This window comes from Dromiciops gliroides, chromosome 3 (assembly GCF_019393635.1).
Source record: "Dromiciops gliroides isolate mDroGli1 chromosome 3, mDroGli1.pri, whole genome shotgun sequence".
Lineage (NCBI taxonomy): Eukaryota > Metazoa > Chordata > Mammalia > Microbiotheria > Microbiotheriidae > Dromiciops > Dromiciops gliroides.
Window position 1 is genome coordinate 575,417,691 of NC_057863.1, and position 18,448 is coordinate 575,436,138.

General features: G+C 38.5%; 1 protein-coding gene across 3 annotated transcripts in view; it reads left to right on the forward strand.

Moving 5' to 3' along the window:
• LHFPL6 (LHFPL tetraspan subfamily member 6) overlaps positions 1 to 18,448 on the forward strand; it is a 314,124-nt gene that overhangs the window by 258,217 nt on the left and 37,459 nt on the right. For all 3 annotated transcript variants that reach the window (XM_043990919.1, XM_043990916.1, XM_043990918.1), the window contains exon 3: positions 9,480 to 9,578. In XM_043990919.1, coding sequence (XP_043846854.1) covers positions 9,480 to 9,578 — 99 coding nt within the window. The remainder of the gene's footprint in view (positions 1 to 9,479; positions 9,579 to 18,448) is intronic.

Consider the following 18,448-nt stretch of genomic DNA (forward strand, 5'->3'; position numbering starts at 1 on the left):
CCTATGATGGAAGTGTTTGTACTTTGGCCAAAACTTTTCAGGCTAGCAGGATGTTATTTGAGCCTAGGCTGTCTGTCGGAAAGCTTTCATGTTCAAGTGTCAGGATTAAGACAACATTGTGTAATGAAATGTGTCTGTGAAATATAAATGCCCTTGTCTCAATATTGTTCTATGTGAGTATGTCTCTGAGCTGAACAGCTGATATACAAAAAGGTTATGATGTTTTCAAACAGTCCCCCCGACACACACACACTTGCAAAATTCTTCCCTAGAAAGCTGCCAGTTGTCCAAGTTTGGGGTCTGACCCTGAACCTCAGGGTCATAGCAAAACTGATTCTATTTCTGGTTTTGTTTTTTGTTTTTTGAGGAGGGCAGATCTTTTAGGAAGCATGAAAAATGTCTGAGATAGAGATTATTTTTGACTAGTCTGAAAATTCACTTTTGAATGGACAGGGAGACCCACAAAGCTCCAACACTTCTTCAGTAGGGCTGTTGTGATGTTCGCGGATGGCTTCGTACTTGATCTTCAGATTGCTGTCAGAAGTCCAAGCGGGTGATTGGGCCAAATGAAATAACCATAGGGGTGGATTCCAAGTCATTAAAGCAACTTAATAACTCCTTATTGCAGACATGTTGTCAAGGCTGGGAACCTGATTTGTGGGTGTTGGTAGATGAATGATAAAGCATGGAGTCTAGTGTGGATTACTTAGTGGCTTATGTTCTATGCAGGGTACTGAGGTGCAAAGAAGGAAAGAAGAATGAAGAATGGAAGGAAATTCACTCTACTCTTCTACTAGAGTGGTTCTGGGGCTCTTCCGTGTGCTCAATAACAAAAAGAACACTTATTTACTAGAAAAACCCAATATCATTTTTTCTAGCAGGGGATATAGGACATTTTAAGCCAACATCCCAAATATCTATTACTGAAATTGAAGCCAGAAGAATTAGGGAATTTTCTTTAGCAGGTAAGATATCCGGACATGCAGGAACCTTATAGATCTAGAGTATTTGAAGGCTCTCTCAGAGTTGGCCTCCTAAGCCTGGACAAAAGTAGTGAAAAGAATACAGGAATGACAGTTGAGAGTCCTGAATTCTAGCCCAGGCTGTGCCCCCACCTACTTTAAGTGCCTTTGGTTACATGATCTTGTGCCTCATTTTCCTTATCTATCAAATGGAGATAATAGTACTTGTTCTCCTTATCACACAGAGAAGTTGGAGAGGATAAATAAGTTAATAGATGTGAAAGTGCTTTGAAAAGTTAAAATTACTGTACAAGCATAAGGTATTATTATGATCATCCCAGAGAGTTAATAATAGCTTGCCCCATACTTGTTCCACCTCCTTCCCCACACACAGAGACAGTGTATATATCTTACTCAAATATTGAGCTGCCAAGCTCCTGGGGTAGGAGGATATTACCATTAAGTGGGTTAAACTCAGATTTTTCATTTACCAGAGAATTGTATTAGAACGGCCTAAGCTTGTTTTCATATAGCAGACCATCATCAATGTGTTTTTAAAGCCACGTAATATAAAGCACGCTGCAAAGATCTTAGATCTAAAGCTCAGAGGGACCTCAGAGGCCTCTTAGTATAGCCTGCTCACTTTACACATGTGGGACTAAGGCCAAAGGACAGTGTTACTTGACTAGGGTCACATAAGTAGTCACATATGGAAGACATGAGATTCGAACCCAGTCTTCAAGGCCAGTAATCTTTCCACTGGGCCAGATGATGGATGTTCTCTTTGCTGTTCTCAGGAGATATTTACCTGATGTCCAATATGCCTTGTATATTTTTTTGACACATCAGCTAGAAAGAGAGATGAGATTTAAGGGGGAAAAAGCATTTTACTTGGAATCTATTAGAAATTAAACAAAATCTGGTTGGTGTTCTCTTTGTGTTGAGCATATACAGCTACACTGTGAATGGGACGGGCAGAAAGATATTGAATTTGCCTTCCTAGGAAAAAGACTGTTATTTGAGTCTATATTAAAAAGCCAGGATTTAAGAATTTGCAGCTCTTCATGGAGAACAAGGTTCCAGGGGATGATCTGTTTGATAGAGTTAATATGGTAACCTTGAACAAACATCTTCAGGACCAGATGGATGGATTGGCAAGCGAGTTGTTCAGGACTTATAATGCATCCGTCCCAATTGCAGGAACAATTAAAAGCACTGACCAATCCTGAAGACAATATAGCAGCTAAATTTTTGTCCTACAAAGGAACCAATTGGGTCATAGCTGTTCTGTGCAACCATTACCCATCAACTCCCCAAGACTTTTGAGAAGTCCATGCAAAATCTATAGGCAAAGACTGATGCTAAAAAGGAGCAATTAGTAATGGAAAAGCAGGAGCCAAAGGGAGCAAGGATTGATGCCAAAGTGAGAAAGGATGTCAAGTCCAAGAGTCATGTGGATAAGAAGAAAAAAAAATGCTGGCCAAATTAGAAAACAACAGCTCATAAAGTTATACACTCAAGCCACAGACCGAGAAGCAAACAAGCAGGCTGCCCTGAGCACATCCAAATGCAACTACCAGGATCCCAGCATTATCATCACCTGGCTGTCGTTGGTGGTCCTTTGTCCTTTTTTTTTGTCTTTTTTGGTGAGGCAGTTGGGGTTAAGTGACTTGCCCAGGGTCACACAGCTAGTAAGTGTCAAGTGTCTGCGGTTGGATTTGAACTTAGGTCCTCCTGAATCCAAGGCCTGTGTTTTATCCACTGCTCTACCTAGCGGCCCCTGGTCCTTTGTTCTTAAAGAGGACCATAACATTGGTGTGATGTCATGACTTGCACTGAATTTGATTTAAATGAGGGAAAGCTTGTGCAAGGTCACCAACTTCACTCTCTCCTCCAGAGCCATGTGGCGCCAGTGGCAAGATATATATCAGGATGACTGGAGATGGCCCCAAATGTTTAAGGCAATTGGAGTTAAGTGACTTGCCCAGGATCACACAGCTAGTATCTGAGGGGAGATTTGGACTCAGGTCCTCTTGACTTCAGGTCCAGTGCTCTATCCATTGTGCCACCTACCTGCCCCATCATGTAGTATAAAAAGTTTGGAGTGCCAGTCTAGAAGATTTATAATAAAACACACAAGGAGAAGTTTGCCTAGACAAATGATATGGCAGATAAAGAGTCTGCATTCTAAGCTAGAATTTCTGTTTCTATTTTTGAATCTTTGGGGTGAGATTTTCAATTATTAAACAACATTGGTAGGAATTTTGTACAATGAAGTATTTTACTAAAGATGTTTTCAGTTCTGCAAAAAAAAGTAATAAAAAAAACTAAACTAAAGTTTGCCACTTGTGTGAGGACAGATTGGGAGGGAAAGAAGGAGGAAAGTATTCTATTTTATTTCATTTACACAAATATATTTTCAAGTTACAATTTGTTTGTATTTAAGTATTTAATGACTTGTGTACGTCTAGAACAGAATTCTTGCCCCTGTGTTGATGAAACATCTTCTAGGTATTTCAAAGAGAGGGGACAGACCTTCCCTCCTTTGTTGTCCCATTCAGCCCAGGTTTATTCCGAGGGAATTAAGGAGTTAATCAGTCACTAGTTGGTCCATAAACATTTATTCAGTGCCTCTTATGTGCCAGGCACTATGTTAAGTGCTGGAGATATCAGAAAGTTTGGCTTGCCCTGAGAATCAATCACATTGCCTGTAGGAGTTGCTCTTCAGATCATATAGTTGCAGCCAACAATAGAGCATGCCCTGTGTATGCATATATGCATCCTCTGTGTGTGTGGGAGAGGGAGGAGGTGTCAGGGTAGAGGGGAGGATGGAATGGTGTTCTAGAGATGCAGCACAGAAAATTCTGGAGAATTTCTGTCTTGGAACAGACTTCTTCAATCTAGTTTGTTCCTCTTTTACCTTTTGTAGTCCCAAGCAGGAAAGAATGGATTTTAGGAGTTGGAGCCTTAGCAATTTTTTATTTTCTCCTAGAGGCAATAGGGAGTCACTGAAGATATTTAAGCAGAAGGGAAGGGAATAATCTCCTATTATGTGCGAGGCATGCTAAGCATTTTCCAAATACTATCCCATTTAATCCTTCCTCAACCCTGAGAGATAGATGCTATTATTATCCCCAGTTTACAGTTTGCAGAAACTGAGGCAAATAGAGATTGTGACTTTTTCAGGATCACACAAGTGTATGAGGCTGAATTTGAACTCAGGTCTTTCTGACTCCAGGCCCAGTGTTCTATTCACCCCATCACATAGTTGCCTTGGAGAACCATGTATGCTCAGTATCATGAGAGGTTACTAAAGGCTGTTGTAAATATAGATTAAGGCCAGATTGTAGATCTCATTTATGCATGATTTGGAAGGAAAAAAGTTCCCTTTTTGCGTACACATGGTTTAAATGAATCAACCTCTTTCCAACTACCCTTTTCTTCACTTAAAATGCTGGATAATTATGCCTAATGACTTTAAGCCATTGCACTGACTCCACTTAGAATTGCTCTGAAGTCCTGGCTAGCTAATTGCAGAAGAGCTTACTAACTAGTTAATAGGATGAGCACTGACTCTGGCCTGCACCTAAAAATCTGACATAATGAGAAAAAAGGAACAGACCATATTGTCAACCAAGCTTTCTTTATAGGGAACAAAAAGCATCCCACCCCAAATTGAGCATCCTACACCAGCATGGTTCTCTTAAAGGATCAAACCCCACCCCACCCCCTGCTCTACCCTTCCTTCAGCACATGTGTTCTTAGTTGTATTATTTTTTTTAAGAAAGAAAAAGCAAAGGCAGTTTTCTGGGCCAGTGAGGATGGCAAATGATCTGTATATAAATTAGCTTACAGGGCCTTTGAGATGATCTGTCAGCACCTTCCAGAGAAAATGCCCAGATGACACACCACAAGATTGAGGGGTATCCATGTGAAGTAGAGAAATTCAGTCTCCTGAGTGATTCTTGAGGCCACAGTATATCAGATAAAGGACCTGGGGGGTGGGTAGATATATCCAGCAAACATAAAAGATTAATGGCTGCTGGGCACTAGTGTAACCACGGAGCACATGGTGTTTGGAAAAAGTCATTCATTTTTTTTTTAATGTGGAAAAAGAATAGAGTAATGGTTGTGGAAAAAAAGTGAGGTCATAGGAAATCTTCCAAAAAATGTGCTGGAGAGAACTAGGCCTTTATGAGTTTAGCATGAAGACTCTGTTCTTACCACCTGAGGAGAGGGATTGGCACAGGCTGAGGAGAGACTTGTGTTGGATTCTTGGCAGGAATCCCATTGTTATGTTAATATTCCTTTGCCTGAGTGTTAGGGCTTACTCTGAATAGACATTTTACAGAAGGGAAAATTCCCAGCATCTAGTCCTACTTTGTCCAGTGAACTGATGACTGAGACTGAGGGTCCCCAGATGCTAATCATTAGTTAGCAATAAAAATAGTTTGCATAAAGAATAATACTTTACCTATATTATCTCATATAGAAAGGCAGCAAGGCATCATGGGTAGAGAGCCAACCTTAAAGCCAGGTGTTCGTCTAGCACATATGGACTCTGTGAACCTGGGCAAATCCCTGAAACGCTAAATGTCCTAGGAAACTCTGTAAGACTATAGGTTACAGAAAGGCACTGAAATTGGCTGGTAGAGGGAGTTTCCTCATTTGGTACTTCCCTATGCCAATGAAATCACAAGCGTCGTCCCAAACCTTCTGTCTCATTACTTACTTATGGGAGTATTGTGGAAATAGTGCTTTGTAAGCCATAAAGTATTGTTTAAATGTCAGCTTCTAAGCTCATTTGATCCCCATGACAAGCCCATTACGGAAAAGTCTTAGTATTCCCATTCTGCAGATAAAGAAATGGAGATTCAGAAAAGTGAAATACCTACCCAAGGTTAGAAAACTAATACTTGAGAGAGTCAAATGTGAATGCAAGCTTTCTAACTTCAAGTAACAGTGTACTTCTCACTACACTATGGGGCTTCTGAGTGAGATCTGTAAGAATTATAGAACTCACTATTTTTGTTCATAATCACTTAAAGCAACCTGGGAGTATTATCAGTGTCAGTGTGAATAAAACACCAAGTGAAGCACTTTCCATATATGTACATGAGGACTTCTGACTCATCTTCAAAATAGCCAACAATCATCTATAAAATCTGCTGCTCCATGAGGTGGCTCTGTACAGGGAACTCCAAAAGTCTATTCCAGTGGAGTAAACTGTACTACCCAGTAAAGTTGAGGTTTAATTAGGGATTGGTCTAGAATAGATTTTTCCTTGTTAACCCAGAACTACAATCACAGAATCTTAGATCTAGAAGGGCCTTTCAAAGTCACCTGATCTCCTAATCCAAGCAAGATTCCTCTCTGCAAGATCCCTGACATTCTCTGCTAAAATACTTCTAGTAAAGAGGAACTCATTCCCTTACATAGTAACCCATTCCATAATTTGACAGCCTTCGTTGTTAGCAAGTATTTCTTTACATGAAACCAAGTTGCCTCTCTATAGCTTTTAGTTATCATTCTGCCCTCTGAAGTCACCAAAATATGTTAAAAGTGAGCACTACATTCCAGATGTGGTCTGACCAGGTCAGTGAACAGTATACAGTAGTATTATGACCACACTTTTCCTGGACATTACTTCTATTAATGCAGCATATAATTCTGAGTTTTTCTGGCACCCACAATACGTTGTTGATGCATTAAGTTTATAGTCAACTAATAACTCTGTCTTTTTAAATTATAATGATTATTAAGATCTCCCCAGCCTTTACTTGTTGATTGTTGGTTCAGATTCCTTTATTTCTATATTAAATTTCATCTGACCTGTTTTGATCTTTTAGGTTTCTGGTACTGTTGTCTTGTAGAATAGCTCTCCTGCCCAGCTTTATATTAATTGCACATCTGATATGCTTTCTATGCCCTTCTTCAAATCACTTATTATAGTTAATTTTGCACATTTGGACTATGTCTACTTGGGGGGGGGCAATCAGGGTTAAGTGACTTGCCCAGAGTCACACAGCTAGTAAATGTCAAGTGTCTGAGGCTGGATGTGAACTCAGGTCCTCTTGAATCCAGGGTCAGTTGTTCAACTACTGCACCACCTAGTTGCCCCCTATGTCCATAATTTTTATAGTGTACTCCATTGGAAAGGACTTTTGAATTCCCTCTACAGGTCCACCTCATGGATTAGCAGATTTTATCAATTATTATTGGTTATTTTGAAGATATGAGAAGTTCATATATATATATATATATATATATATATATATATATATATATATATATAAAGGGTGGTTTTATTTATACTTACCGTGATAATACTCTAATACTCCTTGGTTGTCAAATCCAGTTCAGTCAGTCACTTAACAGTCCTTTACCCAGTATTCAATGTGGATAGGACACTGTGCTAGACACTTGGAGAAGGACATGAAGCACAGTCCTAGCCCTCATATATTTTGTAGTTTATTAGGAAGCATTGCCACATTCTTACTAGTCTTCAGAGCCTGGGGCACACAGGCACTTTCTCTGGCATCTGTTTCACTACAATTACCTTGTGTCCTCCTTCTCTGATCACTTTTGATGACTTTTCACCTCTTTTCCTTTGCCCACCCCTTAGCCATGGGTGTTTTTCAAGTTTCTGTCCTTGGCCCTCTGCTCTTTTCTCTCTGTGCTCATCCTGTCCATTACGTCATCTTCTTTCAGGGCTTCATCTGTCAACTCTACTTGGATGAGTCCCAAATCTCCATCTCCAACTCTGACTTCTCTCTCCTTTATACTTGCATCTGATGGCACATCTCATCTTGAATGTCCTTTCATCACTTGAAACACAACATGCCCCAAATTGAACTCATTGCCTTATACTGTGCTCCTCCCCTACCCCCATCCTCCTCTACTGGTTACCCTCCCCAACTACTACATTTTTGTCAGTGGTACAATCATCCCAGTCTCATAGGTTTAGAGTCATTTTGACAGCTCTTCCTCCTTTATCCAATCTGTCACTAAATTCTATTGCTTCACCCTTCAAAATGCCTCAAAGGTTTAACCCTTTTTTATTCCCACTAATGCTGTCTCATTCCAGATCCTTTATATCTCTTATGTCCCTATAACTTAGCAAAATGCCAGGTTCCTTAGATAGATGATTTCTCTGCCTTTGGCTAAAAACAATATTCTCTGGTCTATTCTATCCAGCTTAACTAGACTGATCTTCCCAAAAAAATACTAATTTGTCACATCAACTGCCTGCTTAATGATTGTAATGATTAAAATAACAATAATGCCACTGAATATTTATGTAACACTTGCATTTTTCAAACATCTTTCCTATATTGCAATTTATGAGCTAGACAGGGAAAGTATTATTATCCGAGTGTTATAGATGAGGAAAGTGATATTGAGAGGTTTAGTTCTCAGTTTCTTTACTTGTAAAATGAGGGGGGGAGGAATTTGGTGAGCTCCAAGATTCCTTGCACCTCCATTCTTTTAATTAACAGGATAGGGCCTCATTCTTTTCTTAATATAATTTTTGTGTACATATCTGAATCATAATGACTTACCTTATTATTGGTATTTTCTGAAAATAGTAACTACACCGGGGTTAAAAAGGAAAAATGTTGCTTTTAGACTTGGCCAAAAGATTGCAAATTAGAGCATGTAGGTATCCTATACTCTCTTGCAAAACCATATTACATCTTAGAGAAAAATGAGAGTGAAACCAATTGAATATCATCAACTCGATGTCTGTTGCCAAGATAATTTAGTATAACCTCAGATAAAAATGTCACTTGTCTTCAGTGTAATCTTCAGACCTCTCAATTTTAGCCCCAGCAAGAGGACTGAGATTAAAATAAGCCTCTGCCTTCTGTGGTCAGACAGCAAGTGGTTTGGAGGCATTTGGATGCTCTGTCAATGTAAAAATTTCCAACAGAGCATAATAATGGGTCATGTATGGTTCATGAGTTCATTCATTCTCCTGAAATTGCTCATGAAAATCTGTATGTTCTTTTTGCCCTGCTGAAATTGGATATTGCTGGAGTATTCCATTTTGAATCTTGTGTAAATGAAAAAAAATGATGAATGGTGAAGTGTAGCCTAATAGTCACTCCTAAGGGCTTCTGGATTACTTGTTCCCAACAGCAAACTTGCTGTGTTAAGATGGATGGTAGAATTGCCACTTGCTTGTTGAAACAATCACAGCAACAGCAATGACATCAACCTTCCTTACTGGACTCTCTGAACGAAATTTATTAAGAGCTTTGAAGTTTTAAGAGTGAAGTTGGAACCAAACTAAGTTGTACTTCCAGGCTTTCTTTTTCTTTTTAAAGTGGGTTTGAAATTCTAATTGTTATCAAACTGACCCTTGATTGCTAAGGGGACCCATAATGGTGCTTTATGAAATGCAGACCAATGTGATCTTTCATTGTGTCACTGAATGTTCATTTTAACCAAAGCTTTTATTTAGGGAAACAATGGGGAGTTGTATGAGAACCTTCTTTTCTCATCTTTTCACAGGCTTGTTGATTGGATCTGGCTGTGCTCTCTATCCTCTGGGCTGGGACAGTGAAGAAGTCCGGCAGACCTGTGGTTACATTTCTGACCAGTTTGACCTGGGTAAGTGCTCTCACTTAATTTCACTACTTTTCTTTTTAAAGTTTCATTGACGCCTCTTGTTTTCACATCAATCATTTCCCAATATGTCCCCCAGCACCGAACACTTATTGTAACAAAGAAAAACAATTAAGCAAAACTAACAGTGAATATATCCAACAGCAAATCTAACATTCCATACCCCCATCTCACTATGAGGAAGGATGTGCATTTCTTTTTTTTTAATTGATTTATTTTACAGGCATTTATTATCTTTCTTTCCTATTCTCTCCCCTGAGAACAATTTTTAAAATTGAAAATAGAAAATCCTAATAACAAATGCACATAATCCAGCAAATGAGTTCCTACTTTGGCCATATCTGAAAATATATTTCATTCTTCATTTTTAAGTCTATCCTCTCTCTGGAAGGAGGTGGGTGACATAATTCATTTTTAGTCTTCTGGACTCATGGTCTGTCATTGAATAGATCAGATGTCTAAAATCTTCAAAAGCTGTTTTTTAATAATATTGTTGCATTGCATAAATCATTTTATTTCTCCTGATTTCATTCTGCATCAGATCATAGAACTCTTCCCAATTTTCTCTGAAACGACTTCATCATTTCTTCCAGCACAATAATATTCTGTTACATTCATATGCCATACCTTCTTTAGACATTCCCTAATAGGTGGAAAACCCTTCAAGTTTTCAGTTTTTTTCTCTTACAAAAAAAAAGGTGCCATAAATATTTTTTCACACATTGGTCCTTTCCTTCCCTCTTTGCTCTCTTTGGGATATAAGTCTAGTAGTGGTATAGTTTGGTTGAATTTCATTGACTATGATCCTATTTCAGTAATTAAAATGAATCACAATTTTTAATGTCTTTTAGTGTTTCTTTCATTTACATGTTAGAATGGTCATTTTATATATTGTCCTTCCCCTGGTATTAGTTCATTAAAATCTTTTTATGTTTTTTCCAATTTTTAAATATTTTTTTCAGTTTATTCAGCCATTCCCCATTCAATCGATACCACCTTTGTTTCCAAAAATTTGCTACCATAAAAAGTGCTGCTGTGGAGGGTGTATGAGACATTTCTTTTTATCTTTGACATCCTTGGGGATACATATACCCAGTTTGGGGGGTTACTTAGTCAAAAGTTACGAATAGTGTTTTTTATTTTTATTTTCTTTTACTTTTTGTACATAATTCCAAATAGTTTGCCAGAATGGATGAACCAATCTACAATTTAACCAACAATATATTTCCTATCTTTCCACAGTTCCTCTAAAAGTAACGCTATCTATTTTTGTCATCTCTGCCAACTCATTGGGTGTGAGGTGAAAATTCAATGTTTTTTGTTTTTTTTTACTTTGCATTTTCTTTTGGTGGTACCCCTTACAGAAAAGGATCTTGTCTATTGCTTTTGAGAGGTGAATGAGGGAAAAGGAGCCAGTGAAAATGACACATACTGTATATCATCAAGTCACCAAATTCATTGTTGGGCAAGCATGTATTATGCAATTAGTGCAGGTATCCTGTTCTATCTACCTCCCAAGCATCTTATGGTCAGTTTTGAGAGATGGGATAAAGAAAGGAGGACCAATGGCAGAATAAGATTATATGGTATAAATTCCCCATAAGTCATCAGAAATACAATACATCTTCATTGTGGGTTGATATTAGTCAAAGAAGCTTTTTAGTGGAGAAGTCTTTAAATTGGTCTTGAAGAAAGTGCTGGACATAATTTGGCTAGAGGAGGTAGGAGGACATTCTAGATATAGAAAACAGCATGAATGAAGGTAAAAAGGCTGGCCTTAACACTACTTATGTCGTGGGGAAATCTAGAAACCATCTTCAGTGGAACAGAAAAGACTAAAAAAGCCTCCTGAGAGATGGGGCTAGAGAGTTAAAGGGGCGCCACTTAACACCTTGATAACCCAGGGATTGTTCTTTGTAAAATGAAATGAACGCTTAAAGCTCACTTCATTCATGACACCCCCTCATTCTGTGGCTGGCTGATGGAAGGTTTCTAACCTTCCGTGTGGATCTTGAACTCTTAGTCCATATGTGAGTTTTTAATGTTTTTATCCATATCTAAAAGCAAATACATCCTTAAGAAAAATATTTCTGTTCTTTTATCTTTCCTCTGTAGAACTTTTCCCTGTAAAGGATACATATAGATATGTATCCCATAGATATAGGTATTGTATAGGTATAGGTATAGGTATGGGTATGAGTATGGGTATAGGTATAGATCTTGTAAAGGATACATACTTGCACTATATATCATGCTAAAAGTGAAAACAACACTACAAACTAACCAAACTGTGATTCATTATAATTGCCAAAGGAGGAGAATAGTCCATGAAATTCATATCCTTCCACTGGAGCTATGAATTGGGCCAGCCATTCTGGAAAGACCCTTGGAACTATCACAGAAATGCATGTGTTCTGTGTGTATACCAACAATACATATACACTATATGTATCTATATCTATATATAGTGTGTATATATGTTAACAAATAAACATGTATGTATGTACATACACACAGACACCTACACATACAATACATTGCATGTATGTGTATGTATAATATACATATAGTATACCTATTTTATTTATATGTGTGTGTATACTATTATATAGGATCTGTGATTTCCACTCTACAGAGAACTACTGAAGACATTCCCTTCACCTATGCAAATCTATACCTGTTCTGTGGCTTAAAACAGCCTTGGAAAGTTGCCTGGAGCATTGAGAGGTTAGGTGACTTGGCCAGGGTCACACAGTCAGCAGGTTTCTGGGATGGGATTTAAAATCAGGTGGTCCTGATCTCAAGGCTGGATGTCTGTTCACTATATCACGGTGCCTCTTGCCACATTATTCTGATTAGAACAAAACTAAGGAAACTGAAACAGAGAAATAAATTGATTTACTCAGAATTATTCATAGCAAGGCTTTGTGAGTTTGAGGTTAGAACCAAGTGTTCTTTGTTTAGAGCCCCTCCTTGGCTTCACTGAAAATGGTTATGCTGCCAGCTATGGAGCAGGGGATCGGCCAAACTAAAAGGAGTTTGTGTAGGAAGTGCAAATTCTCTGCAATCCTTTCTTGCCTCCTTGACCCCAAGGTCTTTGTGAATCTGGGTCAGCCTGTGCACAGGGACACAGGCCTGCTTCACAACCAGCTGACTCTTTCCCTTTCAGGTCGGTGAGCTATGTGCAGGGGTTATATTTTTTGGGAAGAGTTGAGTGCTTCCTTTTCTGAAGTTTATAGTTTTCTTGGCTTTTTTCTGCATGCCTCAGCATGCCCAGAATTCTCTTCTTGATGGTCTGTTGTTATCGAATGTAGCCATATTAATTAGCAGATTATAATGAAACCCAAATCTTGCTGTTGCAATTTTCACTTTGACTTTTTTTAGTGTGTTGACACTGAATTTTAATTTATGGTTTGATATTTTGGGATGTAGAATTAAAACTCTGAAAAAAAATCCATTCTCCTTGCCTGAGTAAAGAAAAATCACAAAATTATAGAATCTTACCATTGGTACGGACCAGTGGTCATTGGGTCCAATTCTTAGCAGAGAAAAATGTCATTCTGTAACATCCTCAACATTCAGCCTCCATCAGAGAATTGCCAGGGGCAGGAATTCACTATCCTCTGAGACAACACAGTTCATTTTGAACATTTCCCACCAAATCATTTTTTAAGATCTCAGTTTTTGCTGTTGCTAATGTTCATTGCTGGGTATTTCCCATAGTTTGGACAGTAAAAAGAATCACCTAGCTTCATCTATTTTTGTATTAATGAACTCTAATTTCCCTAATTATCTCCCTTTGTGTTCCTAGAGTCCCGTTGTTATATACTTTTCACAATGTCTGTGTGCTTCTTTGGGCTTTGTATATCCTGTTTATAACCCCCTGGGTATATTCCATCTCTGAATCAGTGTACATTCAAGGTCAAAAAGGGAAATCCTAAAGGGACTTGGGACACAGCAGTATCCTCATGCTAATCCTATTTAGCTACCTATTTCCTTTGGATTTCTTCTTTTGTTTTCTGTTTCTAAACACTGATTAATATTCTTGATTATGCTGTTCATAGTGGAAAGAGAATCCAACCCAAAGTCAGAAGGCCTAGATTCTATTCCTAAATTACTGTTAATCAGGATTATAACCAGGGATCAGTCGCTTCACTTGCCTCAATCTCAATTTCCTCACCTGTAAAATGTAGTCAGATTAGGGGCAGCTAGGTGGCGCAGTGGATAAAACACCGGCCCTGGATTCAGGAGTACCTGAGTTCAAATCCAGCCTCAGACACTTGACACCTACTAGCTGTGTGACCTTGGGCTAGTCACTTAACCCCCATTGCCCCACAAAAAAAAACAAACCCACAAAACCCCTCCCTCACCCCAAAAAATGTAGTCGGATGAAATGATCCCTGAGGTCCTTTCCAGCTCTACAATTTTTTTGTTTGTTTCTGGAAATTGACAGATTTATTCCAGGAAAATCAAAAGCAATAGTGGTAGGCTAGAAAATCATCTTGGCTGGAAAGTGTCAAATTTAACATGCGAGCTAAAGATGGCACACACTGCTGTCTTTTCAGTAGCCTATTGGTAAGGCTTTGCTACTAGGTGACCCCTCTACCTCTGTTTGCGGCTATCCCCCATTCCTTGAAAGAGTCACTCACTACCCCTTCCACTTGTAAGTCATTGCATGGTCATCATTTTTCTCTCCTGACAATAGACACCACTCTCCAATTCCTCTTACCCCCATAGCAGGGTCGTTAACTTGGCGCATCACTTTTGTGAGATCAAAATTGGATATTAGATCATAAATCTCCCCTACTTAACCTTTCCCTTAATTTATCTCCCAGACTAGTAAATGGAAGAAGCTTCTGGTTTTCTAGTTAGAGCTTTTATTGTATGGTAGTCACAAGGTGATGTTGATTAGAAGGATAGGAAAGTAGAAATACAATACAAATCGTCTTAAATCTAGGCTTAGTCTATATTCGTATAAAACTCACCAAAACCCAAGGCCACCTTTGGGGAGAGAGACCGAGTCAAGCGCGTGCTGTTAACCGAGAGCCAGGCCGAGTCAAACTCCAGTCAGCATCTGTCTGTGCAGCGCAGCCAGGAGACCAGCGGAGCAGGAAAAAAAAGTCCCACTTCCGTTCTCTCCTTGCCTTTTAAGCTCACACCCCGGAAGTCGAGTGCTCAGCAGGCAATCTGGCATGCGTCGCAGGCGGACTGATGTGTGTAGCTCATGCCGTTGGTCTCCTCCCCAAAAGGGTGGTCCTAAAAAAAAACTGGTGTCTCTCCATTATCTAACCGACTGTTAAAACTTTTTACCACACTTTTGAAAGGTTGCCAACCTTTGAACAAAAATTCCTCATAGAAAGGAAGTCTTAGCTCTTTCATTTGGGCAAGGGAAGGATAAACATTTATTAAGTACCTACTATGTGCCAGGCACCATGCTAATTGCTTCATGTATATTATTGCATTTAATCCTCACAAAACCCTTGGGAGGTAGGTGCAATTATGATTCTCATTTTACATTGATGAAACTGAGACAAACAGAGGTTAAATTATTTGCCTTGGGTCATACAGCTGGGAAGCATGTAAGGCAGAATTTGAACTCTGGTTTTCTTACCTCTAGGACCAGTGCTCTGTCCATTGTGCCACCTCATGAGAGCCACATTCTACAGGGAAAACATATACCAATTATTTGGAGTCTTGCTGATTATTTCAACACACTTTTTCTGCCCCAAATGTCAATAAAAACAGAGATCAGAGCAGATAGAAAGCTGGTCTTAGAGACAGGAAGACTTGGAAACAAGTCCTGTTTTGTTGTTTTTTTCATATGTTGTTTAATGACTATAGGCAAGTCACTTAACCCCTCAGTAGTGCCCCATGCAACTTTTTACAACTATTAAGTTGTCAAATAGTTGTCAATCTCTGCTGGCAGGAGATACCACATCAGCATTTCCTATGCTAGAGTTCACAGATCTGGATTTTTTAAAAATCACTTTAACTACGGAGTGATGCCTCAGTCAGGTCACAAACCTGGCATTTGGTGACCTAGGACTAGAAACAGGAATACAAGAAAAGGGGGAAAATGGAGTAGAAAAAAATGAAAAGTATGTTACAGAGAAGCAGAGAAAGAGAGTAATGGCAAGTAGAAGAGTGTTAGCCAGAGTTGCTTCAGGTGCCACTCAATTGTGTCCATGCCAGAGCTTGTATGACCTTTGGCTAAGTGGTTTTCTCCACTGGTTTCATTAGAAGTTGTACAAAACTGGTTAATACTCTCTCCTTAGTCCATCTAGTCTATCCACTGTATTCCATTCCCCCCCCCACTCAGCTGTAAAATTAATCTTCTTAAAGCAAAAGTCTGACTACGTCATTCCCCTATTCAATCAACTCCAGTGGCTCCAGAATCAAATTTAAAATCTTTTGTTTAGATTTTAAAGCCCTCCATTACCTTGTCCCTTACTTTTCCTATTTTTACATTTTCTTATTTTATTTTTAATTTATTAAATAAAACAAGCATTTCCATATCATGGTAAAAGAAAGTTTGCAAGTAACTTACTCCCCCGCCTTTTTTTCCCCTCCCCTGGAGATGGCTACCAGTAGGCACAATTAGACACTATTTCTCCAGTCTCCTTATACTTTCTACCACACCCCACCCCACCCTCATACTCTGTGATCCACTGAAAACCAGCCAACTTATTATTCTTTGCACTAGATATTCCATCTTCCTACTCTGGGCATTTCCAGTTATTGTCCCCAGTTCCTAGAACTCTCTTCTCTATCTCTTCCTTCTAGTTTCCTTGGTGTCCCTGAAATCTCAGCCAAAACCTCTACCTTCTGCACAAAGTCTTTTCCAATCCCCCTTAATTCTAGTGACTTCCCTTCATTGACTGTCCTCAGTTTATCATGTATATAAGTTATTTATGCATAGTTTTTTTTGCATGTTGTCTTCCTCATTAAATTGTGAGCTCTTTGAGTGCAGGGACTGTCTTTTGCTTTTCCCTGCATCCCTAATAATTAGTACAGTAGGAGCTTAGTAAATGCTAGGTGACTGTCTGCCAACACTGTTCCTTATCATCCTCAGTGTCGGATTTTTTAAAGTATTTTTATTTCATTAAATTTTCCCAATGTAAAAAAAAAATTAATAATCACTTTTTTTTCAAATTTTGAATTCCAAATTTTCTCTCACACTCTCCATTCCTTTGAGAAGATAAGCAATTTGATTTTTATTATACATGTGAGGTCATAGTGCATATTTCCCATATTAGACACGTTACAAAAGAAAACACAAACAAAATAAACTATTTTAAAAAGTATAAAAAATGCATCCTTCAATCTGTATTCAGATTTTATCAGTTTTCTCTCTGGAGGGAGATAACATTTTTTTTTTCATCATGGGTCCTTTCAAATTGTTTTGTATCACTTTCTTGATTCAGAGTAGCTAAGTCTTTCACAGTTGATTATCCTTATGTTCTCCTGGTTCTGCTCACTTCTCTTTGGATCAGTTCATTTAAGCCTCCCCAGGTTTTTCTGAAACCATCGCTTTCATCATTCCTTATGACTCAATAATTCCATCAAAATCATATACCATAACTTGTTCAGCAATTCCCCAATTGATGAGCATCCTCTCATTTTCCAATTCTTTGCCACCACAAAGAGAGCTGCTAGAAATATTTTCGTACATGTGGGTCCTTTTCCCTTTTATAAAAATCTCTTTGGGATACAGACCTAGTAGTGATATTGCTGAGCCAAAGGTATGTATGCACAGTTTTATAGCCCTTTGGGCATAGTTCCAAATTGTTCTCCAGAATTGTTGAACTAGTTTACCTCTCTACCAACAAAATTGGCATTATCATCCCAATTTTTCCACTCAGTGCCAGATTGAACTACAGTCTCGAATAAAAATAATTTTCCTATGTGCCATCACAGATACCCACAGTTCATCTACAAGATGATGAAAGTAGAGCTTTTTCTATAGATTCTTTATGGAGGAAACTCTACGAGTTAATGACAAAAAGTGTAGCAATTTTCTGTTATCCTCCTGAGTTATAAGACAGCTTTTAAAAGCTGCCTTACTTAAGGTAGGGATATATTGATGCAACTTCTTTTAATATGCTTTACAATATAATTTACTAAGGCTGTCAGTTGACCATGCCATCCTAGTTTCATGAATATCTAACAGGCTTGTTGAGCACCACAGCTTTTGCAAAATAATGATAACATTAAAATTTAAATTAAAAAATTTAAACCAGATGGTATATATCACACCATTTATTCTCTCATTGTCCCTGTGAAGAACTTACTTGATAAGAGAATGACCCACACATTGCAGTTGGGAAAACTATGGCCTGGAGAGGTTAAGCAGTAAATAGCAACATTCATTCGTTCTTGACAACAAAGATCTCAGCTGTTGGGCCCCCAGATTGCTTTCCCTACCCAGTAGAGCTGAGCAGCACATTGGCTTATATGTAAGAATTAACATTAACTCAGTTTTCTAGACAGACAACATATGAGAGGGAGATTTAAGTGCTTTAAGGTCACAGTCTAAGGTTAAAACAGACCACTCAGTACTGATATTTATAGTTTAAATGTCGTTATATTTTCGGTGTCTCTTCAATCAGCTTTGCTAGTGCTCATTTGCCTTGGGCTGGTCATGACTCATTTTGCTACATCAACAGTAGGAAACATATTGGTTTTATTGGTTTTGTTGAGCTTTTTGCTAGAATCAGAGGGAGAGGGGCAAGGAAAAAAACATTTGGTGTACTAGTCGTTTCTTTTTCTTTCAAGTATGCAAAGTAGTTTCATTTAAAAATATGTGTTACTTTTTCATTCTGAACTTCCCAAACATCAAATAAAATGGACAGGTT